General features: G+C 43.4%; 1 protein-coding gene across 3 annotated transcripts in view; it reads right to left on the bottom strand.

Annotated features, from left to right (window-relative positions):
- Nucleotides 1-12,056: 12,056 nt before the first annotated feature.
- The window catches only part of GAS7 (growth arrest specific 7), a 75,175-nt gene continuing 59,923 nt past the window's right edge, over nucleotides 12,057-27,308 (bottom strand). For all 3 annotated transcript variants that reach the window (XM_062506299.1, XM_062506300.1, XM_062506298.1), the window contains exons 7-14: nucleotides 26,790-26,905; nucleotides 21,231-21,305; nucleotides 18,575-18,653; nucleotides 17,322-17,450; nucleotides 15,452-15,575; nucleotides 14,303-14,382; nucleotides 12,924-13,022; nucleotides 12,057-12,170 (exon numbers count right to left, since the gene is read on the bottom strand). In XM_062506299.1, the coding sequence (XP_062362283.1) occupies nucleotides 12,057-12,170; nucleotides 12,924-13,022; nucleotides 14,303-14,382; nucleotides 15,452-15,575; nucleotides 17,322-17,450; nucleotides 18,575-18,653; nucleotides 21,231-21,305; nucleotides 26,790-26,905 (816 nt within the window). The remainder of the gene's footprint in view (nucleotides 12,171-12,923; nucleotides 13,023-14,302; nucleotides 14,383-15,451; nucleotides 15,576-17,321; nucleotides 17,451-18,574; nucleotides 18,654-21,230; nucleotides 21,306-26,789; nucleotides 26,906-27,308) is intronic.

The raw sequence follows: 27,308 nt of genomic DNA, 5'->3' as shown, positions 1-27,308 counted from the left end.
GCATTCCAAGCCCAGAATAGCCTGTGGGGTTCAGAAGAGCTTTGCCATTAGATGTAGTGTGATAACTGATCTGATATGTATAAATAAGGTTTAGTCCATCTCAGTAAGCTGTTGCGAGACAGGCAATTAATCTTTTATATTTTATTACACCTAGAGCACAACCTTCCAGACACAGTGGCTCCTCCTACAGCCAGAGATGTCAACTGTATGCCAATTATTCATGTGTACTTACATTCTTTGTTAAATATATTTCTTCTACATGCCATAGTCTGTGCCTCAAAGGCTCAAACAGTAAAGCATAAACATTCCATTCTGGAAAGCTCTGTCAGTTATGCCTTGGAATCGAGAATACTGGTCTTTCCTCTCATTTCTTTTCACTTGATACTGGAGTTTTCTTCCCTTTTTCCACCAGTCTGAGCTCCCATTAAGGAAAATTCTGTGATCTGTAACATTCTTCATAATGTTATTTTGCTGACATCATCTTTCCCAGCTTCCATAGCAACCACCCTTCTGGACTTTTAGCTATTTTTTTTTCCACCTGCCATTTCAAATCTCACAAACTCTCTGCTGGGCTAAATGTCATCTCATGTTTAGTTCTCTCTGCAGTCATTCCTGGAGCCACACACAGCTACAAATGAGAAGCAGCTGCTTGTGAGCTTCATCATTGCAATTAGCTCCAGGAAATTAAAGTTCAGCTGCCACATCCCCAGCCCTCGAAGGCTCAAGGCTGTTTCCTTGTGCATCACGTTGGCTTAGCAAGGAGGATGCAAAACATCATCTAGAAGAACTAAGGAAAGGAATAAAACCACCAAAAAAGGCACTAGGAAGAATTCCTCAGCTTTTTCCTTTCTCCTTTGCCTTTCAAGGAAGGAAAGCGGTGGATTTATTGGACTTTGAGAAAGGTATCACAGAAGATCAATTATCAATCACTGACTAAAGTGTCCATCTGTAGGGAGACAAAAAAATCTGTCAAGTGCTGTTTAACTGCAACACTGACACTGCTGGGGAGAAGTCCCTGAGCAGAGAATAGAAGTGTAATCTTGGGTTGAATCACGATGTATTCCATGTAATTCATGACAAAGCCTTCTTCTTCCACCCTTCCCTATGAAACTGGTGTTTAATAGTCACTGTCATGCCAGGACATTGGCTATATTAGACTTTTGGTCTAATCCAGAGTTTTACTTTTCACAGATTTGGACGGTAAGAAATGAATTTGTTTCAGTAAAAGAGGAAAAGCACACAGCAACAGAGGTCAAAAAGGCATTGAGCACACACGTGCCTGTGGTATCTGTAAGCACCAGAGCAAGCAGGCTGTTAACTGTGCTCTTACACACAGCTGCACACAACCTGCAGGCATTGTATGACAATGTGAGCCAACATGAAAGGTCCCTGAGAACTGGGAGCAGTGCTAGGAGGGTGTCTGGACTTAACCCCACATCCCATCACAGTGCCATCCAGTCTTCCTCCCTTTTACACAGACTTGCAGAAAGTGGAAGGGCAGTGGGAAGAGCCCCTGAGAGCAGAGCTGACTGTAGAACTCGGTTTAAAAACATCCAAGCAGCTGATACAAAAAAACAGTCCCAGTCTCTTTGAGCAAAGAACCAGAGACAGATGAGAGTCTTAAAACATTTGCTAAGTCTGAAAAAAAATAAAAAAATCATAGCTCTGTAAATAAAAAGACTGCAACTTCTGCTGTGGCTCTGGGAGACTTGAGTGTTTGGTTTTCTACTTGATAAAACAGGAAGTCAGAATCTCAGAATCAAATCTGAGCTGAAGGTTTTCATCCTCTGCTTTCAGGGACTTGTGAAAACAACAGTGCAAACAGCCTGCAGCACAGACCACTGAGGTTGGACTGTTTGTCCCTACAATAAATACTTCACCAGTGCATGTTTGTAATTTTTTTTCATTTGTATAACGACTGAGACAGTAACTTCTCCAAGGGAGAAATATGACATGAGCGTTTCTGTGGCTCAAGTCAAGTTAGAGGATTGTAACTTCAGCATAGACTGCTGAAACTTCCCTTGTGTGTGAGGTTAGTTCAAAGTAAGCTGTGCAAATGAGTTCTCTGGGCCATCTAACCATCAGTTCAGAAACTGCCATTGTGTTCACATGACAGAAATGGTGGTAGTGCAGCAAACCAGGAAAGATTACAAAGATCCGAGTTAAACCAACTTCTTTAACTTTGCACGTAGCTTTACTTTTACTTTACACATAGCTTTACTTCAGAGGGCCTCATGCAGAACACGGCTCACATTGACTTCAAAGGGTTTAAAAACACTTTCAGCCCATCCACCTTGTATAGCAAGTTTAACTTTTTCAATTGACTCACAGAGTAGCCATATCTGCTATTTCAATGGCCTTACATGAATCCGTCCACGAACACTGCTAATCACCATAAACATCTGTGACCTTCTGCAGGCTGTCTGTCTGTCCATCCTAAGTCCTGCAAGGCAGAGTGTGTCCAGGGGCCAACACAGATGAAGACAGCTCCAAGAGATCATTGTCAGGGCCCCCAAGAGCACCAAGAGGACTTACCTGCCTTGGGGCTGGCCCAGGGGTCCAGGAGCACTGCTTTATGCTCAGGCTGAGACATTTGTAGGTGTCTAAGGTACATTGTAGGTGCAGTTATCTCCAGCTTTTCCTCTTGGAGGGACCTCAGAAGTCACAGGCTTAATTACATTGTGCATTCCAAGCTGATTGCTGAATTGTTATGGCTGCAGATGTCTAGCACAGATATTCCTGTGCAGAATGGTGTTAAACCTTGTGACCTCTGCATCTAAGTACTGCAGGCTGCAAGGCTGCCACCCTGCCACTGCCAGTGTCTACTCTGGTCCTCTCACTGGGATGTTTTCCTGGGCACTGGCACTACACCAGCACAGCAAATGGCTTGTTCAGTATCTCCCCAGCTTGGGTTTCAAGGTCACATCAAAGTCCTCCACAAGGAAGTGCTTTTTGCTGTCAGGTTGCAGCTCAGTGTGCCACAGCATGTGGAAGGTATTCACCAGCTGCTCTACACCATGTATCAGAATCTGAAAAAGGGCTCTGAGATTTTTTTTAACAGATTTAGGCAACTTTGGACAAGGTGCAAAGACACTGCTGTGAAAACTGAGCTTCCACCTGGAACTTTTTCAATGTTTAACCTTCAGGGTCTTCTCCTTTCCAAGACTGTGCACAGATCTGCCACCACTTCCCACCTCCATGCACAAGCACAGGGTGCAAGGAGTTACAGAAACCAATTCTTACATAAGTTCAAAACCAGAAAAATTCTTAGAAAGAATCTCCACAAAGGTTTATGAGATGTATGGATGTGCTGCCTCCAAGAGTAACACCCTGCTGGAAGGGGACTTGTGTTCTGCAGAACTGTGACCCTGGGTGCTCTGAGCCCCCTTCCACAGGCAGGTGTTGGGTTAAGCAGGATTTTGGCAGGCCTGATTTTGACTTGGTCAGAAAACCTGTCAGCATGCATGTTAACTTAAATACTGAAAGGAGAAAATTCATTAACAAGGTTTTATAGCAGTGTTTTCAACTGAGCTTCAAGCTACACATGAAGCTTGAAAGTCAAGGGCTGACTGGTGGGGAAGAGCTCCAGATCACTTAAAACATGAAAATATCCACTCCATGGCAGCTGCTCTCAGGCTGCTTGTTTGCTCAAGAACCACTTAACCACATGTGTTTCTTAAATTGATTTCCGGAAAAAAAAAAAAACCCAAAAAACTGTAGGAACCATATGTGTCTGAATATCATGTGAAGATTTGAAAAGGGTAACCACAAGAAGATTACAGCCCAGGGATGTGGCTGCAAACTCAAGCTGTATTAAGCTAATATCAACAAAGTCCATGTGCATGTGGGATCCCACAGGACGTCTTGGATCAAACTGCACTTTCAAGGTGTGGGGCTCTGGGAGAAGAAAAAGCAACTGGGTAAAGACAATTCCATGCTCCATTGTGTCTCTGTACAGTTTATTTTACAGGAGATGAGATGAGCACTACGGTGTATATAAACTTGCAGAACAATATAGGAAAATACAGTTTAACCATATGAAATTGTTTTACAGTAAGACAGAAAAATTACATATAGGAAATGCCTTCAACACTGAAGGACAAGATCCACAGCTGACATCAAGTAGCTTCCACTGAACCCTGCCAGTTTTCCCGAGCTGAAGATCTGCCCCCTAAATCTTTTCTTCATTCAACTTAAGTTCGGTGACTCCTTCATCTATCCTCAGGGAACAAAAGCCATCCTGTAATTTCCACAATGATCCAAGATTTACTAGTAACCCAGACAGAGGCTGTATGATCAATAAACTATTTAAAGGGTCTAGTCAGCCAAAATTTATAGGAAGTTATAAAATTTTGGTTAAGCATCTTTAAAAACAAGTCATTAGTACTGGCAAAAGACAACTTTCTTATAAATTTAGAAGTATTTAGGAAAACTTACACAAAAAGGACCAAATAAGCAACTTGATTTTGGTAGAAAACTCTGGTTTAGTGTATGACTGGAAATCTGGCCTGTCTGTGAATCCCTGCTGCTACAGTGTCTGCAGAACTGCCCAGTGGAATTCTCACACTCTCTTGTGTTGCAGAAAACAAGGAAACTGTCCAAGGAAAAGAAAGAATTTTTGTCCAACACTAGTACCTGCTGGTTTCATAATGGATTGAGGGTGCTGTCCCTAAACAGTGTCTTTGACCTAAAAGAGCATGGACATCCAAATTCCTTAGGCTGCTCTGATAATCTCAGCCATTTCGTCAAAAACTCCAAAGGAACAAAGGATTTCAGGTCAACAACTCCCAGATTCTGGGATTAATATGACTTTGACTATTATGTTAGCAGATGTGAGATCCCTGAAATCACATTCAGCCTTTGAGTTCCAGGACCACAACATTTCTTCTCCACAACTGCTGTGAAAAAAAGGTTGTGGGCTTTTATTATTATTACTATCATTATTTATTAGTTTTGCACAATAAAGCGTAGCAACTCTTTTAATGCAAAATTATCACTGCATACTACCTTTATGCAGAATTCACTGCTTATTCTACTGAGACCAAGTATGGGTCCAAAGTTTAGCTGCAATGCAGTTGCTTTTAAGTCTATTTTTTCCTATTCCATTTTCAGCATTGAGAATTTAGGATGCCTGATCTGGACAGCAAATTATCAGAGCCAGAGGCAGGTCCTCTGGAGATGTGGGTGTCCTAAAAGGGTGCACAGTTCAGAGCAAGGAAAGGGCTGAGAATCCTGCACAGATTGGTGCACAGAGGCTGCTCCTGAGATTTGGCAATTTGTAGGGTGAATCTGTGTATTTTTCCCATGCTTGTTGCAGATACTATTTAAAGAGGCACTTCAAGGGGATCTACTAGCAGAATTTTAATAGGGTTGTGATACAAGCCATTACTCAGTTACTTGTTAAGTCAGTAGCCCTAAAAGACTGCATATATTCAAAATTATAGTCCTGTCCACTCATTGAACCTGGATACAGCAACTGGAAAGCTTTTGTTCTGAATATCCACTGAGTTTGTCTTTTACGACACACCTGAAATAGTTCAACTTAATGTAAGTTGAGGGAATTAAATCTGAATGTCTCAAATCTATACGTTTTTGTGGGTTTTTTTCTGTGATTATTATGTGGTTTATCTAAGACTTTTTTTCTTTTATTGGTCTGTGAAAGATTTTATCCACATACAGTTCTTAGACTCAGATGCATCATTAGGCACAAAAGGTTTCTGCCTTGAGGAATGCATGGGATTAGAAATTGAAGTTGAATTGTGCTATGTGCTGGTCCCTTCAGAAAAAATGTCCAGGAAGAAAAAAGAAACTGTGGCTTTCACAAAAAGAAGTTATTACACTTCCTGATTTAAAAAATCCAAAATAAAACCCAAAATAACCTCTCAAAAAAGCTCTTAAACCTCTCAGAAAACACCCAAAAGCAGGAAGTTTGGTCAGCACATTGAAATAACAGGTATGTTCTATGAAATTTCAAAATTAAAGGTCCTGAAAGTGTTGTACTTCACTGATGAAGGGCTGGCTACAGTAACAACAGGGAGGGAAAAATAAAGAGTTGAAAGATGCACCACTCATATGAATAAAATCTACTCTAAGACAAAGCAATGGGTGTTATTTTACAACAATGCTTCTCAGGAAAAGACAAGGATTTGCTGCCAGGAAAGACTTCATTCCCACTGTGCCAGAGCAGGGCTGTGTGCTCCAGGCTCCTGAAGCACAGCAGGCTCAGCACACCTGACCTGGGCTATGGGCAGACCCCGCTGCCCAGTGCCCAGAGCAGCACTGGCACCTACTGGTCTAACACAGGAGCAGCCAGGTGGGAGCTGGACAGCTCTGCAGCAAGCAGCAGACACATTTCAGCATTGATTTACAAGTGCTGAGCAGGACTGGGAGAATGCTGGGCCCCTTACTCACCATTACTCAATGCCCATCAGGGTCTGAGAGATGCCACTGAGGTAAGCATCTTCCTGCCCTATGTGTCTGCTTTAATCTGAATTTATCTGTGACTCTTGCCCACCTGGTTACGATAGATGTGACCAGCAGGCTCCTCTGGTGCACACCTGGGGGCTGCCCCCACCCCTGTGAGAGGATGGGAGGAACATCCACACAGCAGCAACTCCTCAGAGCCAATGCTTCAGCAACCTCTGCCACACCACTCTCCTATTCCAACACACACCGGGTAGCAAAAAGCCCGCAGGCTTTCCAGAGAGGTCTGTGAACTGAAAAGCTCATTATTTTGAACACTGCCTTTTTGACACGGCCTTTTGAAGACGCAGTTGCCAAATGAAAGGAATGTCAGGGCGACCAGGATTGCCCTCAGGCCACCAGAGTCTGCTGCCATCTCTGGGAACAGACACAGCAGGCTGCACTAGCAGACAGGAGCACACGAGATACTGTGCAACAGTTAATCTGTTTTCAGTTCAGAGGGAAACACCAAATAATCACATCAAGAAGCCACATCTACTCGTTCCAGGGGGACCTTCAAAGTGCTTGTCTAGATTTCTTAAGGTGCTTGGTAGTGAAGGACCCACCTGGATAAGCAGTGCCCTTTCTCTCCCTGTGTGTGACTGAAGAAACGGATGGGCAGAGCCACTTTGTCTCTGAATTATGGATTTGAGTTTTTACAGCTGCATCAGTAGGTGACCCATGGGTCCATACTCCAGAGGTGAGTTCTGACTGCAGCCCCACACAAGAATACTACTGGAGCTGGGAGCTGCACAGAGAGCAACTGCATGTTAATTATTTCTCATTTCTTAATACTTACTTTTATCCATGTACTTGAGTACAAATAGGGAAAAAAGAGGCTTGTGCATTTCTGTTTGTTAGCCTGATTTTCAAAGAGTCTTATCTCTTAGCTCCCTGGTGTATTCCAAGAAATCAATGCTGAGGACTTCCAAAGAAGAGGTGAAGAAGGCCCATTTCTATATAACAAGCCTAAGCTGCAGCCAGTATTTAAATAATGACACTAAAAACCGGGACAATTCTAGGAAGTTGTAAAGAAGCCTAGAAACTACAAATGCTACAAGCATATGGAAGTTTGCTGTGAATGCCTCACAGAAAATTCCAATTAGGGAAAAAAAAAAAATCTCGCCCAAGCAAAGAAAAAAAAAAAGCTGCATAAAGGGAAAAAGAAGCAGCTCACAAGTTTGCATGCTGCCTGCCAGGCACTCAAGGAAGTGTGATTTCAGTGTTTACCTGTGCAATACAGGGAGCACAGCTGCCCTCCAGCAGCTCAGAAGAGGCTGCACAGGGAGAAAGGGAGTCTAGAAATGTAACAGGGATTTTTGTACGATATTCACTGCTATTACAGTATTTTAAAATTAAAAAAAATAAATAAAAATTAAAGCTATCTTCTACAATTCTAGTGTCCAATAATGAACTAACATCCCTATATATAGGGGAGCAACCAAAGTCTTTCAAAAGATGTCCAACCCATAAAAGTGATGAACAAGTGTGATTTACAGACATGAGTGAATCTGGAGCAGGTTGGCAAACTGAGAATTAGGCCTTCTGGGGATATTGCTCCAAGAAAGAAACAGGAATTTTGGTGCAAATAGGAGAAGAGTGCATTTGGCTCATGTGGTAAAGGACTCAATGCTTTCAGCTCATAAACTCCAACAGGAATGGACCACAATGAGTTCTGGTAGGAAATAAGCTGAAAGAACACCTTAGAAAGATTTTCAACTGAGCTTTGAAGACACAGGCAGGAAGGTCTGGAATGATGAATAAAAAGTTCTCATTCTGTATGGCAGCTGAAGGTACAGCTGGCAAGCACTTCACCAGCTCTGTTGGGTGTCAGGACACCCAGCAGGTCTGAAGCCATGAAAATCAGGAAGTCCTTTTGCTAAGAGAAGGGCCAAAAGGCTCTGCCTGAAATGGAGATTTCCAGAGAGCTCTCCAGCACAGGACCAGTGTGTGACAGCATCACTCAGACCAACGGGGAGCTCAGGGGTGTGGCAGCACTCCCAAAACATTGGTTGGCTTAACAGATCTGGGCAAACAGAGGTACCTGCTAAGGACCAGAGGAAATTTCCCCCTAGTTCTACCTCTGCCAGTGAAAGCAAACAGTGTTAATTGAGAACTGACCTGCTTTGTGACCTCAGAGCACACAGAGATGTGAGTTAACCCTGCCAATCTCATCCCCACAGTGACTAAACCAGCAAAAACTCACACCAGGCATGTGAGCTGCCAGATGAAATGAGGGGATGCCTAAGCTCAGCACTGGAGGTAAGAGACGTTACCTTGGTATTCATTAGTCAGTTCCACTGCAGCAGCATCATTCAGCATCCACACATGCCAGTATCTTAATAAAACACTAAGTTAGATCTTGCTCTGGAGAAGCAGCTCTTTAGGATGAGCATGAACACAGACAGGGTACCACTGCATTTTTGAGACTCAGTGGAAGGCAAACAGAACAATGCTGAAACTCCCAAAGTTGCCTGTGAGAGCAGGAGCCCACATTCTCCTTTAAATGTGCCACTGCCCTCTCTGAGGATGCTGCCTGTTAGAAGCAAAGGAACTCCAGCATGCCCTGACCTGTAAGGCATCACACTATCCAAAATCCTTGTCAGAGAAGGGAATGAGCCAGGTAACACTGATCTGCTGTGTCATATCAAGAAGGAATATCACATCTTCTGAAAGAAATGAGCTGAAAACTGTTTACAGCAAAACTTGCACTGAATACAGATGGAAGTGTTGTGGACAAAGCATCTCACCTGTCGTGGAGCAGAACCCAGAATCTTCTGGGGCTGGGAAAGATCAACAGCCAGGTACCTATGCTCTCCTCTGATTACTGAAGTGAAAAAGAGATACAGACTCCTCCAAGAGAATTACTGTTCTGGACTGAACTCACATCCCTGAAACATTTCAAATGGACCAAGAACTAGAAGCAGAAAAACTGTCTGGAAATAAAACCAAAAGTAAAAAAAAAAAAAAAAAACACAAAAAAAAACAAACAACAAAAAAAAACAACCCCAAACACCTCAAACAAATGCCCCAAACAAATAAAAACAACAGCAACAAAACAAACCCAATTAAGAATTTAGAGCAGCATAAATACACCTTAGCAGAGGAACTAAAACACATTACAGTCCCCAGAGAAACCTGTGCTAATGGACAGTATATCCAGTCCAAAATATATAAAGTAGCAAACATCTTTAAAGCAAGAGGAAAAATAAAGTGTAATTGCTAACAAATTATTTCAGGTATTTATTAAGGAGAATACTGTATAAAGTGCATAACTAGCTTTGTTTTGCAATAAAAGCAAGAATGTGCTGAGGCATTTTCAAGATAGCTCATTTCAATTTACAAGTCAGCCTAGAACAGGGGGCAACCTGAAATGAATGTTTCATGTATTCACATTATTTTGGCCACTGAAGTTTTCAAAGTTCAACCTGCACTTTTGGCTTAAAAAATAAAGAAGTGCCTGTCCTCTGAAGTGCAAGGTAAGAGTCAGGAGAAGGATACACTGATATGGCCAAAAATTAGTTAGACAGGGAGTGAATCAGTAGAAAGACTGAAAAGGAGAGATCATCAACTGCCCTGCCTGAGGGAAGAAGGGAAGGAAAAGAGGATTCCAGGGAGGTTCTCACTAAGCTCAAGGACACTCAGGCAAACCAAACACTTCAACTGGTGTTGCAATGGTCTGTGCAGGAGCTTAGGTGAGGCTCACAGCACAGTGTGATCTTCCAACACCAAGAGTAAAACTGTAGTCCCAATTCCCAAGTGTGCAGGGGAAGTGTCACACCAGGAGCAGTGATCCTGAGCACGCAGCAGTCATGACACTACAACTGCCAACATGCAAAGGATGCTAAAGGCTTATAAAGATTAAAGAAGCAGCAGAGGAGCGGGTTGTGAAGGCATATGCAAGAACAGGGATGAACCTGTACTAGTAAAAAGAGATGGTTGAAAAAAAATGCAAGAGAATTTGGTCTGAAGTAATAAACCAAAAAAATAACCATTGCAGCAATGGTATAAACATGCTTCAGGTAAGACTTTCCTGTGGCTCAGTTTGTATTTGTAAAGAGGAATACTGATTCCCAATGATCTAATCACAGCATTTGGAGGATGGTGAATAAAAATCTGGAACAGTAGTAGAACAAAAGGATGCAGTTCTGGGGCTGGGGAGAGAAACACAGTAAGAGTGAGATTAAAATGGAGCAAAACTGTGCATCAAATGAAATAGTATGGTTTGGGATATGGTAGCTAAGACCACAGTAAACACTGAGTAAAGGCCACAGTGGTGAGAATCAGGATTTCTCCTGGATCTAAAGCAGGAATCTGAAGAATCTTTGCATTGTATGAAATGCTGAAAAAATATATTAAGAGCAACACTGAATACTGAATCAGAAATAACAGAATAAAATAAATCCCTTTTCAGAATCAGTCTCCAAACTACGTAACACTATTTACCAAGAGCAGTGTTGCATTTTTGGTGATTTGCAGTAAAGGTAACAGAAAAAAACCTCAGGTTAAGACTGATGGCAAAGAAGTGCTGGGCACCTACATCTACACTGAATGCAATCTAGCATCACATATTCATGGCACCTTTGAAAATCAGGCTCCAAAAAGATAAAAGCCAAAATTTAGCGGGACAAACCCGGTAATTAAGAATACCTAAAGCCTGTGATATTCACCTGAAGAAACCAACAAAGGAAATTTAAACCTGAATCCCAAGTAAACTATTAGAGGACTGTCTTTAAGGAGATTCTGTGGAACAACACCTTGCATAAGCAGGAAAGATTTTGAACATCTCATTTATTCCTTGGAATATGACCTCCTTCTGTCATTGAGGGCACTCTGACAGTGAATGAGGTAGGTATAGTACAACCAAGTCTTTCCTGATAAAAAATTGTGATGGTAACACTTTCAAACTTACTGACTGGCTGACAACAGAAATCATGAAAATGGGGTTATGTATCCCTGAGAGGGAGTATAAAACAGGAAGAACAGGAATCTACTCTACAGATTTTGGGAGAAGGGCCATCACTTCACTGCTGTGGTGAAAGTGTTCCATGAAAGCAATGTATTCACACAACATTGCTGCAAGATACAGAGATTTTATAAATGGGGGAGCCAAGAAAGTTAATTGACTTGCCTATGGCCATGAGAGCAGTCAGTGATAGACCTGGGATTCATGATCAGGACTTCCTTGCCTCCTATTCAGTTATCTCCTTGCTGGCCAGAGGCTCTCTGTGTGGCTGCTCTAGCATACCTTATAGAGATAGTCATGCAAGGAAGGGGTGGAGCACAAAGTCACTGAAGAACAGAGCACTTTCTGTGCCAGGAAGCAGATTTCTCCTGGAAGCTGCGTGCAACTGGGAACCTCTGGTGGGAAGCACACATCTGTTTTTTTCACCCTGGAATGTCTGGTGCTTAAGGCTTAGCACAACGAGGACCATTGTAATGACTAAATGGAACAGAGATAGCCCATACAGGCATAAATCACAAGGTGTCTGTCTGGTAGTGAAACAAACTTTTCCCTATGCTCTTTTGACCCTTAAAAACAAACATTAGCCTGCTTAATTCAGTGGACTCATCACATCCAACTACAGATCAGTCTATATTTCCATGTCCACAGGTCGGATATCTCCAGTTTTGTGTTCTTTTACCCACAGTTCCCTGTCTTTGGCAGGATCCACTTTCCGAAGCAACTGATCCACAAGTTCTACTGTCTGAAATGAAGAAAAAAAGAATCCAAATGTCAAGGGCACACTTCAGGCAGACAGTCATTGCTCTGACATGCAGAGCAGCTGTGGGCATGCCTACACTGCATCTGCAGACAAGTGAGAGCTGCACGTACTTGAGACTGGATGGACAAGACAGGTCTGAATGTGCAGCCTCGTGGTGAGCAGAGAAGAGGGAGACTTAACATGAAGAAGCAGAGACAGGTTTCCTGTGCCAGGCAGCAGCCAGGCAGCCTCTGACTCCTGTCCTGCAATCTGCACCTTGCACCAAACACAACTGTACTGAGTCAGCGTGCATCCCCCATATTTTAGGATTTGATAAATGGCTAGTTTCTAATAAGGGAAATATATCTATATATATATATATACACACACTCCCTTTTCCAACAGTGAAACAATTCAGCATCTTCCCTGCACAAACAGAAGACCTCAAGGAGTAGTGCATTATGCTGGGAGAGCTAATAATGGCTCATGCTGGCCAAACGTACTTCAGTTGGTTGTGTCTCCCCCAGGAAAGAGCTGTGATCCAGAGCTGTGATGCAGAAGTATGAAATGTGATCAGCATCCTGGAGGAGCAGGACTGCAGGGAGGCACCACAGCACTGCTGCAGACTAACAAGCTGCCTGCAGACACTTCTCCCACACCCTTTGACAACAGCCACTCTGACCAGGTCAGGAGGGACCACTGTGCTCAGCTGGAGGGCAGTGAAGACCACAGAGACCAAACAAAAAGCACACTTACACTTTGGTTGAACATGTCTGTCTCGTGCCTCAGCTGTGTGTACTGGCACAGATGCTGCCGAATCATCTCCACTCTTTCAACTTCTAGTCTCTCAAGCTCCTGGACATGAAGAAAAACAAGTCCATATTTTTACTGGAACCTAAGCTTGGAGGCCCAGAGAAAGGATGACACACAAAAGGCTGCCAGTAGGTGCGATACTGCTCCAGGGTCATGCTTTGGAGCTGGACTCTGTGGCTGCACATTCCTCTGCTCTGCAAAGAATAAGAAACAGCAAGCAACAGCAGTCATCTCAGCCTGAGCCCAGCAACAGAAAAGAAGGTCACACTCGTCCAAAAGGTTCCAAAACTGAGACAACCAAGGCAGAGAGTGGAGCCACTGCCTTCTGAGATACTGCAAGCAAGAGGGAATCTGTTTCCTGCAAGAAGTTTTGTGTGTTTTATTGCCAGCTACAGAAATGACAGTGATTCCCTGGGGCAGCAGAAAACACATTGGGGTGGATGGCTCAGACCACCCTCCATTCCAACCAGATACCTGCCAGAGCACAGTTCACCAGATGATGAACTAGGACAAGCTTCCACCTTGCTCAGCTGGTAGTAAGCAGAACTCAGCAACACTTTAGTTGGAAAGACAGGTCATTTCTATCTTTCCTGCTGGTATTTTCTGCCGCCCTCTTCTTCTGGATTGTGATATTTTACCCCAAAATCTGCATTTAGTCCTTCTGGAGTGAATACACTGATGCACTGGTGCAGTTTTGGGCACCACAATATGAAAAGAGACATTAAATTGTTACGAGCGTCCAAAGCAGGGCCACAAAGACAGCAAAGGGTCTGGAGGAGAAGCCTTAGGGGAGGCTCTGGTGAGATCCCACCTGGAGCACTGCAGCCAGCTCTGGGGTTGGCAGCACAACAAGGATGTGCAGCTTCTGAATTAAGTCCAGAGGAGGCCACAGGGATGCTCCAAGGCAGCTTGTAGCAAGACAGGTTGAGACAGCTTGGGCTGGTAAGTCTGCAGAAGAGATGACTCTAGGGAGACTTCAAAGAAAACTGTGAAATCGTGGAATAGAAAAACTCATTAATGTATAAACAGATTTGTTGATGTATTGTGTGTTTTTCTGTGTTTTTCTTGTTCATTACTTCATCCTTCCTGAGAAAAATTCAAGTGTTCTGGTCCCTAAGCAGGCCTGAACTGTTTTAATGACTTGTGCAAAGAAACTATTATTTCTTCTTTCCCCAAATGATGAGTTTTTCTTAGGACTGAGAATGGGAAACACAATGTGACATTTAACACCTAATTTTCCCCACTGCTTTTCACTGAACTAGCTACGAATGAATACTGTAGATGGTTACAATTTTGCAAGAGCAGTTGTAGATGTTACATACCAGAGTGGTGGTCACCATCTCCTCAAACCACTTGGACTGGGCTTGATTGTACAGATCCACACAGCGCATCAGATCATCCCCTGGAAGAGTCAAAACAGCAACACATCACTCTTTTTTAGCCAGGCCTTAGAAGGAAAGTGCAGGTTAGGTTTTGTAGACCCCAAGCATGAAGATGAATTTGAAGATGAACCCTGGTGGAGCTCACAGTTCTGCTACAAGGTATTTGTTACATGGACCAACATTTCAACTAAATGCATGCACTTGATGTATGGCAAAAAAGCAGGTGATTGAGGTGAGAATGAACAGGGGCCAAAAACAACATTTTGAAAGAAAAAGATAAGCGTTAAGAGTATTTTTCAAAATGCCCAGAAATATAAAAAGGCAAGTTACTTCAGATAAAAAAAATTAAAAGAAGATATAGAGGGAAAATTCTATTTGAAAAATAAAGTAATTAAAATGGGAAATCAACAGTGGTGAGTTATGGAACTGCAGGGCAGTACTCTGTAGGTGAGACTGCAATCTAAGGGGTCTCTGTCTCAAAGGAGAGTGAGGCATCAGGCCCCAGCTGTTGGATGAAGGGATGCTGATTTGCAGCCTCATGCAAATATGCACAGGTCACAGCAAGTGGCTGTATCCTCAGTACAGTACAGCACACACTACTATATCCTCAGTATTCCTAGAAGATAAATTATTTTCGTCACTGAGTAGCAGTGGAAAAGAAACCAAAAACATCACTTTCAAGCAAAAAGACAGTAATAGTAAGTGTAATAGGCACCCACAAAGTTGTGGGTGAGTGTGATTTAGGGAAGAACCAAGGAAGGAACTATGATTTATGGAAGAAACACCCTCAGCTAAGCTTCTCTGACTCTGACTTTGGAAGTTTCACAAACATTCAGTAATCTAAGGACACTTTCATGAAACAGAAAGATAACTTGCCCTACTTTTGTTGTTCTCAGTTATCAATAATTTGTGACATCTGAGTTGGAAAGGCTAGGCTTGTTTCTTCTGAGGATTTACTATTCCACAGATTTGTATCATGGTTCATTTTGACTTTGTGGCTACAACATTAAAAAACAAGCACCACGTGGACAGATGGGTAGGTGCATTCCATGGTGCTCTCTCCATGTGTTGATGGGCACAGGTACTCACCTGCCTGGGTGGACTTCCTTCTGGCCTTCTTGATTTCCTCTTCTGTCTTGTTGCTGAGCTTCACCTCTAGCTGCTGTGTTTTCATTTCCAGATCTTTCTGCCTCTCTGTCAAGGCTTTCCGGGCCTTGGAGTAATTAAAGAAGAGTTGGCTGTTACAGAGGAGAACAACTGGCAGCTGCTTTCAGCCATCTAGGGCTCCTTCACACAAGTGTTTCTCAGCAAGGAGTCAGCAACTTTGCATGAAACTGGGTCCTAACAGGGATTCACAAAAGTGTCCTCCTATGACCACAGAGGAGTCACCACTAACAAATCACAGATGCATCTGAATTCTTCACAGAGTCTTAGCGAGGCAAAGGATTAATGGCATCGTCAGGCTCTCCCGTTTCTTAATAGCTTTGTCATTACTTCTGGGAGAAAAGAGAGCTGGAGCCTCTTTCAAATGTCTTAAACAGCATTATTACCAAGACACCTCTTCCATTCACTTTTCTTAGGATCTGAATCGTTGAAGTAATTTCAATTATTTCACACAATTTGTCTTTAAGTATGTTCTGGACTCAACATACACCTATCACAAACTAACAACAGGAACTTAATTCAGAAAAACTCATTCAGGTTCATGCCAACAGCTGAAATCAAGAACTGAGGTTTGGTACAACTGATGACTTGAACTACTTTAAAGTTCTTCAAGCTGTTAAAACCCGAGTTACCAGTACAAATATATATTATACAGGTAAATTAGTAAAGTATCTTAACAAATAAAAATTGTTATACGCAGGCTGTATTTTCTTAGCACCTTGAAGGTGCTAAGCACAAGCTTAGCACACCAGCCTAAAGGTTTCAGGTCTGTTGAAGCATTCCTGGAAGTTTTTCCATGTGCAGTTCCCAGGCCCTGGCAGGGTCCTGCAGGTCTCCAGAGGGAGCTGCAGGAGAGCAATTCCTGAGGGGCTGAGTGCTCCACAGGCACTGCAGTCACAGCTCTTCCCTGTGACTCTTCCTCCTCTTCCTCATGCCTTCTTCCCAAGGTTACTCCTAATTCGCTCTCTGCAATATTGCTAAGAAGTTGCTTTGCAGATAGGAGTGTGAAGAACTTGGTGTTTTACAGAAAAATGCCTTCCTTGCACACACTCAGCCTAATGATCTTGTGTATCCTGCAACAATTCTGTCCCTTGGGGAACTCCTGCTGAGCTTTAATGAAAGCATCAACAGCTTGGGGGATGACTGGGAATGGTATTTTCCTTTCCAATTTACACCCAAAAGCAAACCTCCCGAGTATATAATTTGGCAGCTGAGGCACAAGCATCCCCATTTCTGGCAGCTGCTGCTGGGAGATGGTATTTTGTGGGTCTAACTGCCTGCACCACAACCACAGCTACCTCCTGGTTCCTGTTACATCAGCTCATTACTGGGTGCTGCTGCTGTTTGGATTTTTTCAGTGAGGATGTTTCTCATGAAGGGTTTGTGATTTACCAGACTAGGGCCCATCTGCCCTCCTCGGCTGTCACTGAGCCAGGTGAGCCTTTGTCCTGACCCTGCTGCCATTCTAAGGTAAGGTGTCCTCAATTTTAAGGACAACGGATGCACACGAATAAGAAGTATTTGCATCAAAGGTATTAGAAATTTATTGCCCCAAGTTGGGAAGGGGAGAATGAACCAAAAAGCCTCTTCAGCAGTAAGAAGTTTGCCCTCCACTTCCCAGATCTGAGCTAAACACCAAACTATGCCTGGGGCTGGGCAAAGCACAGCTAACAGTGAAAGCCCTCAGCAGAACAGCTGTGGTCCTTTGTGACAGAACAGAAACTGTTCATGGGGCAGTGCTGTCCTGCTGAAACCAGCAGTGTCAGGAAGCCTCCAGCTTGCTCCCTGCTCCCACCTTTTCAACGGCTGTGTAGCGGCTGGCCAGGTGCTTCCGCAAATCCGCGATGTGGTGGTCGCACTTCTTCATGTCCTTCTTGAAGTTCTCTCTGAAGTTCAGCAGGGGTTTCTCTACCTCGCTCTGGAGCTGGCAATGAAAACAAATGAAGAAATGGCAGCCATGAGGAGCCAGGCAGTAATTGCTGGCTCTTCACAGAAGCACAGAATCATTAAGCTGGAAAAAGCCTCCAAGATCATCAAGTCCCATTATTAACCCAGGGCTGCCAGGTCCACCACTAAACCCTGCACCTAAAGTGCCACATCCACATGTTTTTTGCACACAAACAGGGGGAAGGATTTAGAGGATGCTACAGGAGTTTCTGTGCAGAGTTTAAGGTGAAGTAAAATAATGGAAAAGCCCATCTTTCCCTGGCATGCCTACACACACACATCACTCCGAGGTGCATTTCTTCTTTTTGGAAAACAATACAGGAGGACAATGGGGAGCAAAAAGTATTTCACTAATTACAGCCCTGATGTCGAAGTTTAAGGCACAGCAGTGGGTTACCAAGGCAGCAGCTGGTTGCCTCAGTAACCTCTGCTGAATTGCTTACAAATGGTGCAGAGCTATAATTTTCCTCCAGAACATGGCTGTTGTGCTGAGATATATGCCACTGTATTAAACTTGAACACCCACAGAGGTTAACAGAATGTAACAGGATTCAAGAGCATGTCTCATGTGGTGGAAAAAACCCAGATAAATACCATAATTTGTTAAAGAAATCTCCTTGGGCATCACTTGAGATAAAACCCAAAAATAACATGATGTTCCCAACACACTTTTGAAAAAGGTTAATGATACCAAAAAAAAAAAAAAAAGCCAGTTCTGGTTCTCTTCCTTCCTGACAGGTAGAGTAGATTCTTGTTGAGAAGCCAAACATTACTTTTAATTCCTTCCTTTGCAGAAGTAAATTGTACAAGCACTAGTTAAATTTACTGGATGGGACATAGAGCCCAGGTGAACAATAACTAGAATCGATTTTACTTCTTTTTTATGAAAAATTAAGCCTAGATGTGTTTTCATTTACTCATCAAGTAGACTAAATAAACGTATTTTGAGAGGAAAAGTAAATTTCAGTAAGTTTGTTCACCAATTTATTAATTCTTCGAAATTTGTACCACACTTATGTGTAGATTTCCCTCACTAACGTGCACTAAAGGGAGAGTCACCAATTCAGGGCAAAAATCTTGGGAAAAGAAAGAACCATTTACCTTAGAAGAAAATTTGAGATGAACCTCTGCTTCATCAGCTAAACTCTTCTTGAGCTGAGCCCAAGCTTCTCCCAGTGTGCTGAAGGAAGTGAAGGATAATGATCAGTCTCTTTCCCACCTGGGATCTGTCAGACAAATCTGGCACAACATTTCATACCAGATCTTGATCATCAAAACCTGGGTAACAGAAATCTGAGAAAACAACCAGCCTTTGTGACCAAGGCAGAATTGTGTTGGCATTGTTTGCAGCAGGTGTTTGAAACCACAGTTCATGACAATCTCCACTTAAAGAAATGCCAGAGCCTCCATAAGCAAGATCCTTCAGTGTCTTATCCTTACCATTACAACATTTCCACTAATGCAGTTTTTTCACTGCCTCTTCTACTTTACACCCTACTTCAGAGATCAGATTTTCACTTCAGGTGAAAAGTCTCGGAGAAGCTTTTCAGCACTTGAATATTTCTCCACTGTTTTTTTTCTTTCGGATTATTTCCAAGACAGTGGCAGCAGAGGCACACTCCTCCAGACCCTCTAAGACAGCCTAGATTCCCTGGAAAGCATCATAACCAAAACTACACTGTCCCCAGTACAGTAACTCCAGGGGCTAAACTGGTAACAGATTATTTTGTATCAGACACTCTTTCTTCTACATATTTCAATATGATTGCCTTTTTAGACAACAGCATGAAGTTGTTGATGAATAAGCTTGTGATTCACTATAGCCAGATCCTTCTCCCACAAACTGTTATGTAACTGTATCTTTCACATCCTGTGAAAGTATAAAATCCACTGCTTTGTCCTCATTAAAATGAATCTTTTTTTTTTTTCAGTTAATTTCTCCAATTTAACACAGGAATTCTGAATTGCAACCTTTCCTTCAAATTACACATACCAACCCTTCTAGCTCTGTCACATCTCTGATTACAGTAAATCCATCATTTCTTCTATCATAGGTTGTTCATTACAAAAACATTTTAAAACCCCCTGACTTAGGACAAACCTTTTGGGATCTCATTCCACAGCTACTTTCTGCATTTAGTTTTTGCAAGCAGTGGGTTTTTCCTACCTAGATTTTTCCACTTTAGGCTTTATTTAGGCCACCATTTCTCTTGTCTGCCTACGAGAATCTCCCATCACAAAAAGCAATACTAAATTAAGAGCTGTGATGCTTGACCTACTCTCTTACTCCATCACTGAAGGAATTTAGGTTGGCTTGGAATTGTTCTCTATGCATACACAACAATTACTCATCCCCCTAGCTTTCCCCTAAGTGAAAGTTTGATGGTTTATTCTACCACTTTGTAAAGGTTAAATAAAGCTGAGTGACCTACAGTTCTTGGCTCCTCCTATCTCTTCTCTATCCTCTTTTCAAGGAGAATGAGATTTGACTGTTCCTGATAGGCTGAAAAATCACCTGTCTTCTGCAATCTCAAACTAATGATCTGAGCCTCTGAGGCTGCTGCAAGGACTTGAGATGTCAAATATGTTGTTCATCAGCTCAACAACTCAGATACACCTACAGAAGTGCACCCAGTATTTCTCCTTCCCTGAGGTCCTCTCCCACTGCCCAATTCTCACTGACACTAACCCTGTTACCTGATCCAGGAAGAGCAGCACTGGACAGTGGTTTCAGCTCCATGCACTCTGCACCATGTCCTTTCCAGTTCCCTACTTCAACATTTCTTAGGCTTGAGTGCTCATTCCTTCTCTTTTCACCTACTCTGCCCTAGTTTCTTTCCCCTTCATTTTTTCAATCATTCCCTCCTTCTCCCACTGGGGGTAGGAGAAAGTGGAAGGAAGATGTGGAAGAAAGTGGGGTTCTTCGCTAGGATCAGGTGAGCATCCACCCCTAAGGAGAAAGGACAGAAACCATTGTCACTGTAGGTGTTCAGGGCAGTAACACCCCAGTTATCCTCTTGCAATTTCTGTCCTTGCCTCCTGGAAACTTGAGCAAAACACCTCATGCAGCTTCAGAGCTGGCAGAAACACACTGTGTCAAAGCTGTGGTGAGGACAGTCATTTCCAACTTTCAGTAGCATAGAGGGTTTGTGAAACACAGCTACCAAGTTCTGATCCTTCAGGAGTGGGGCCTTTGCATTATTACAGAAGAACTGCAAGTCAGTCTGAATTGCACTGCCTAATGTCTTCTTAATAACTTCCCAAGTGTGAAAATGATGGAAATAAGAAGCAGTCAGCTGCTCTTCTTGAAGGTCCAGAACCCTGATGAGAAAAGACTTCTTTATCCTCCCTGTGTGTGCTGCTCTGATTGTATCAGCACTGACCTTACACACCTATTCGCAATAGTATATATATATACATATTCATTCTATATATTATTTCATTTTCAGAGTAGTTTAGTACACATACATACTAATCCTGGAAGGAACTAGTCCTGCCTACAAGGACAGCATGTAAACCTGACTGGAAAGGCAACACTTTATGCACATATTCCTAAAAACCTTCTCATTAACAATCTAAAAAGAAACCCCAAACCAACAACTCTGAAGCAATTCCATCTTCCCCAACATGCCCAGGGTGCAATAAATAAACCTCTACTCAACAGGAGAGAGCTGAGGAAAATTACATGTACCTGCGTGGGAGAAATGCCTTTTATATTAAAATTCATCTTCTGTGAAAGTCACAGAGACACACTTACCCTTCTTCCTGAGCAGCCAAGGAATTCTGAGACAGTTTGGACAGGTTCTTAGCATATTCCTCCTCAATCTTTATCCTACACTCACATACACACAGAGAGAAAATAAAAAGACAGCAGTAAGTAAGCTTTAAGGCAGAAACCCACACACATAATTTGAAGAAAATTCTCTGCATTTTAACAGATTTTGCCACAGGAATTTTCCTTTCAGTCTCCAGGGCTTGGCAGCACCAGTTTGATGAGCCGTCTTCTCCCCCCATATGCTAAAAATGCAGAGGCAGGAGCAGGGCTATATGCAGGACGGCATGTGCGACAAAATTAGCTGAAGAAGCTACAGTTCTGGAGAGCAAATAACAAGGACAGAGTGTTTCTGCTGTGCAACACGGGCTGTCTGCAAAACCAGAAGCACGTGGTAAAGTCTGCTGTGAAATGTGAGGCTGCATATCCTTGAGGCAAAAATGAAGGAATGTGGCAACCCAGGAAAAATCCAAATGAGATCTGGTGGACTGAAGTGCACCTTTCTTAGGGACACCAAATGCTTCCTGCTCTCTGTTATGGGTGACAGAGCATGGCAGAGATGTGGCAGGAGCTTCTGTCATAGGCAGGTGGCCGGGGCAAGCCCTTCCTCTCATTCACACCCCTCATTGTCCCGTCCTTGTCTTCACTCACTCAGAGGCACCAGGAACAGGAGCTGAGCTTGCCAGTGGCAAGGGAGCAGAGGAGGAAAGGTGCTGGCCCACAACTGCTGTGGGAATGCCTGCAGGGAGGACGAGGAGTACGGCTGTGCAGTGAGGGGACAAGGGTACGTGCTGACTGCCCAGCAGGGAGGAACGAGAAGTTGCTGGTGCAGAGGTGAAGGGCATCGTGTCTGAAACCATCTTTCCTGAGCTCTGCTGCCAGTGAAACAAGTGCAAGGTGCACACGCTCCCAGGCACAGCAAACAACTGTCTGTTCACTGGTTTTCAACCCCGCTCACTCGACAGAACATTTCTGAGAGAGCTGTGTGGCCCCCATGTAGAAAAACTGATCCTGTGCCAACTGTGCAGGAGCAGGGGCAAAAGCTGCTCTGAAGTGTCCATCCAGAAAGACTCAGAAGGTGAAGTATTTCTGGCACGCCCGTTTGCAGGAGTTAACTGAGCAAGTGCACTTTTGCAGGGCACATTTGAGCAAAAAGGGGTCCTCTGAGAGAACTGAGAGGGATCCCATGCTCTGGGCTGCTGAAAATATCCTGCTGGATGGTGTGGGAGGGGAAGTGCTACGCTGTTGTTACGCTCCCAGCAGTTCAGGGGAGGGAGGGAGGAGGTCTGGGTGCCACAGCTCAACAGCTCCACAGCAGAGCCATTGATTGGGATGTCCCTTCCAGCAACTCATTGGGATGCAGCTGGCTGAGGCCCCAGGTGATACCCAGCTTGGTGTGACACAGAACTGCAGACCTTACCCAGGAGCTGGGGGTCCTCTTCTTCCCCCTCCCATAAGGACAAAACCAGCCAGCTCCCCAGGCCTGCTCTAACAAGACCAACAAACACAGGCATCAAAGGCTCCACTGTGTTATGACCTCACTGTGAAAAGAGCTTTATCCAGGCACGCTTCACCTAACGTACTTTAAAGACCTACTTCAGATGAGACTAATCTTGTCCCACAAGTGACAATTTCTGTGGACTGCAAAGAGGTAACAGGTCAAAAGCAGTAAAGGTGCAAATGTCTCTCCCCAGAGCTAAGGCCCACTGCTTTGGGCTCAGTTCCCAGACGAAGTTCTAGTCTATAGCCTTCATCATGTACTTAATTCCTGCTGAATTTTGTCTTTAGGACGCCTTTGAGTGATTTTCTGTGGATGCTGGATGTTCAAAGGTGCAACAGTCTGCTGACTGTTCTGAGCTGCCCATGCAGACACCCACAGAACCTGTGTCTCAGCCCTTTGTCTCATGAACAGAGGAATAGCTGACCATCTTCCATCAAAAAGGTTTGCTGTGAAAATATCAAATTTAAAATCCTGTCAGGTTCTTCTCTGCTACTGCTGAAGCTGGGGAATTATTGAATGTAGTAGGACAGAAGCAAGCCTCGTCTTCAGAAGGGAAGAGAGTAGGTTTTGATCAGATATTCGGAAGAAATTCTTGCCTACAAGGGTGGGCAGGCTCTGGCACAGGGTGCCCAGAGAAGCTGTGGCTGCTCCATCCTTGGCAGTGCCCAAGGCCAGGCTGGACAGGGCTTAGAGCAGCCTGGGACAGTGGAAGATGCTCCTGCCCATGGCACTGGGAAAGGTGAAACTGGATGAGCTTTAAGGTCCTTACCAATCCAAACTATTCTGTGACTCTCATGATCACACAAGCACACACAACACAGCCTGTGTCTGGTGCCACCAGTGCCTGTCCTAAATGCAGCACCAGGCCAGCAAAGCCACAGCCTTTGATGGAAGAGCTCCTCCCTGGTTCCAGCTTTGGCCTAAGCTCCAAGATTTTTTCAGGGATTTGAAGTGTTACTTATACTGCAAACGGATGGCACTAGTAACAGGGCAGACTGCCTGGCAAGGAGGAACATCAATAAAAGATTTTTTAAAAAAAGGTGAAAAGTGAAGAACCCCAAATATAAGAAATAAATTATTCTACCCCAGCCTGGCTTCCTGTCACTATCTGTAGACAAAAGGGGCTAAAAACCAAGATAAACCTCAAAGAGAGGAAAAAATCTGCCTCTTGATCCTTCCTGACATAAACACACTGCAAACTCTGGACGTGGTGACTGTGAAACACAAACATGCCAGAACTCCTGAGTCCATTTTCAGACATCCATGTGGCTATTTGGCAGTAATGCCACCGTCCTAACAAAAAAAAAAAAAAAAAAAAAGCTATGAGTTCTTGTTTCCACTCATTTGTTTGAAAACTTTCAGGATTTCACTCCCTATATAGTCAGAAGCTTTACAGATTTTAGGTGCATTTTGACCCATACTGTTCTGACTTTACTAGTTCTAGTTGATCTTTGGATGTTTATTTCCTGCTTTTTTTTTTTTAAGTACTTTGTGTGCCCACACACAAATAATTTCAGTCATGACATATTATGTGGGATGACAAAAAACTAGAGAACTGCAAAGAGAGGCAAAGATGATCTGATGTGACTGCCATGCAAGAAGAAACTAAATAGATTAAGACAACAGGGGGAACAGGGAGAAAAGGTGGTAGAGGATATCTGACAGACAGCTCCACAACTGCCACAGTGCAAAGACTGTGACTGTGAGTCTTTTTCCTCCAAATTAGGAGGGAACAATGAAATTTTCAGACAAAAGAATTACTGATTACTTTTCCTGTAGTGCAGAGACTGCAGAAGTCTTCCATGAATTGTGGCAGACAAACAGTGAAAGGTGCATACATGGATCTGCTGAACAAGGCAGAAGTGACATAATCTGCTATTTAAGTTGTATTTTCTAAACATAGCACTGCTTAATTAAAAACTGAATAGGACACTGTTCCTCTGCTAATGGAAACACTACTTCTAATACCTAGTGCTTCTCAGGGCAGTCTGCTGATTTTTTTGGCTGTTTTGGAGTCCTTCCCTGAATGTGAATGCTGCACCTTATTTTCACTTCTAATTTAAAGTAATACCTTCTTTCACACCAACACCCTGGATTTTTTAGTTCAGTATATTTATTGATTACTTTCCTCCCTTTCTTAAGGTCTGTCTTCCTGAAGGTGAAAGTCTGCGACTGTTTGACTTTTATAACCCTACCTCTGTCAACAAGAACTGAATGTACATGTAATTGTTCAGTCTGAGATTGTTACATACAAGAAGCTCCTGTAAGGGCATCTACTTGATAAACTAAATTTCAGTTAGCTTCTCTCTTGCTGGATACTTGATGAAGAAATCTGGTTATCATGTTTTATACCAGCTTCCTATTGAAGGATATTTTTTAATAGCTGCCTGAATCTCACCTCAGTCAGCAGGCTGACTGTACAAAGAGAATTTTTCTAGACATGACAATTCCTAGTTAAATGTGGTCTTATGTTCCCCAAGGCACCTGGTGTTCATCATGAAAACGTCACCAATATTTCAGCCCTCTTAGGTGGGAACATAGAGATTCCTCTGAGGGCCCGAGCCCTGTTTCCATGAATAATCCCTCCAGCTCAACACCATCCTCCTCCTTTTCCACACAGAACAATCCTGATCCTTTGTTACAATGAAAAAATATATTAATCTTTCTGTAACTCCTATCCAGAACCTCCTCACACTCAATTCCCATGATTTTTTGTTTCTAGAACACAGTGAGTCTTTCCTTTCCTCTCCAGCATGCCTGCTTCTTCCTCTGCTGAGGACAGACACGCCTCTCCACAGTGTCAGAGCTGCTCTCCTTGCTCTCTCTAATTTCACACCAACTTTCTCTTCCTCTTGAATGCATCCTGCTTTTATTTCTGTCAAATTTCATTATATATTACTTCCTTTGAAGCAGCTTCCCCCTCTTCTCCCTTGCTATCATAATTCTGCTTGCCTTCCCATCCTCTCCCCTTAGCAAGCCCATTTTTCAGTTGTATTTTTAATGTGCCAGGTGGTCCTTTCTTCTACCTCTGGTCTCACTGTAATTGTCTCTTGGAATGTCTTATGTCAAAGGCTACAGAAACCTCATGTGAATGCTGGGTCCTGTATCTGATCACCATCATTGCCTGTGACAATTTGCATTTTTCCACTGCTGCCATGTCCCTAGCATGAAAAAAAAAAAGTGAGAGGAAGAAACAAAACAAACTATAAATAAAGCAACTATGTGCATGTTTTACCCAACTGAACTGCACCCTGAGAAGAGAAGGTTCTGGGGAACCTGCGAGGTTCCCAGGGCCTAAAAGGGCTCCAGGAGAGCTGCACAGGGACTTGAAACAAAGTATGGAGGGACAGGACACAGGGAATGGCTTCAGACTGACACAGGGCAGGGCTGGATGGGATATTGGGAAGGAATTGTTCCCTGGCAGGGTGGGCAGGCCCTGGCACAGGGTGGAATTTCCAGAGCAGCTGTGGCTGCCCCTGGATCCCTGGCAGTGCCCAAGGCCAGGTTGGACACTGGGGCTGGAGCAGCCTGGGACAGTGGGAGGTGTCCCTGGACACACAGATGGCAAGGGGCTGGAATGAGATGATCTTTAATGTCCCTGCCATCCTAAACCATCCTGTGGTTCTGTAACCAAGCTAAAGTCCAAAGTGATGTCTTTTTATGTCCTCCTCTAGGAAACCGTGCCTATGCTCCATGTGAACAGATTGCTTCTGTACTTTTCAGACAAAATCCTTCCCTTCTAAATATCACCTCCACTCTGCTTCCCTCCTGATTATGCTTTCTCCTTGAATCTGCAGCTTAAAACCTTCTTGGTTCCCTCTAAATAGACAGCCTTTGTGCAATCCAACTCAGACAAGTAGGAGCTGAAGAAGCCTGGAAAGCATGGATGAACATTAAAAAAATATTAAATGTTCATTAAGAATTTGTAGCATACCTTTTATGCAGTTTAAGCCTTAAGATATTAAAGGAGTATCGAAATTGGGAAAAAAACAATTGCAATAAATATTAAATTTGATAACCAAGTGTAACCAAGTGCTAGTTACCTTTCTCGAACAAACTCTGCCATTTCTTTCTGCATTTGTTTCCCTTTAAGTTGCTTTTGAAGAAGAATTTCAAATCCCGACACTGTATTGTTCCCTTGTGAGTCCTTCTTATCTGCCTGAAAGAAATAAAAGGAAGTTCAACAAAAAGCTTTGGAGTCCAAACCCACAGAGATATGGCTCCCAGCAGCAGCTGCCCAGCAGTGGTGCCTGAGGAACCCTCCCCTGAGAGCAGCTGATGGCTACAGCACCTCAGTCCCTCTCAAAGAAACAGCCCAACATCCTCCTGCTCCTCTTACTCCCCTTTTTTAAATTTAAAAAGCTAAGCTATGTAATTATCTTCAGCCACCAAAGGATGATGTGGGGGCCAAAGCAGCAGCCCTACTGTCATTTCTGCCCACAACCCTTCACAGCTGGGTAAGTGTCAGCCCCAAGGGCTCAGCCTGCCAAAAGCAGGAATCCTGGAGCCAGCACAAGGGAACTCTCCTGGGGTAGAGGGGAGGAGAGTGCTGCTCCTTCCGG

This window comes from Cinclus cinclus, chromosome 20 (genome assembly GCF_963662255.1).
Source record: "Cinclus cinclus chromosome 20, bCinCin1.1, whole genome shotgun sequence".
Taxonomy (NCBI): domain Eukaryota; kingdom Metazoa; phylum Chordata; class Aves; order Passeriformes; family Cinclidae; genus Cinclus; species Cinclus cinclus.
This window is presented reverse-complemented; position numbering and strand designations above follow the sequence as displayed.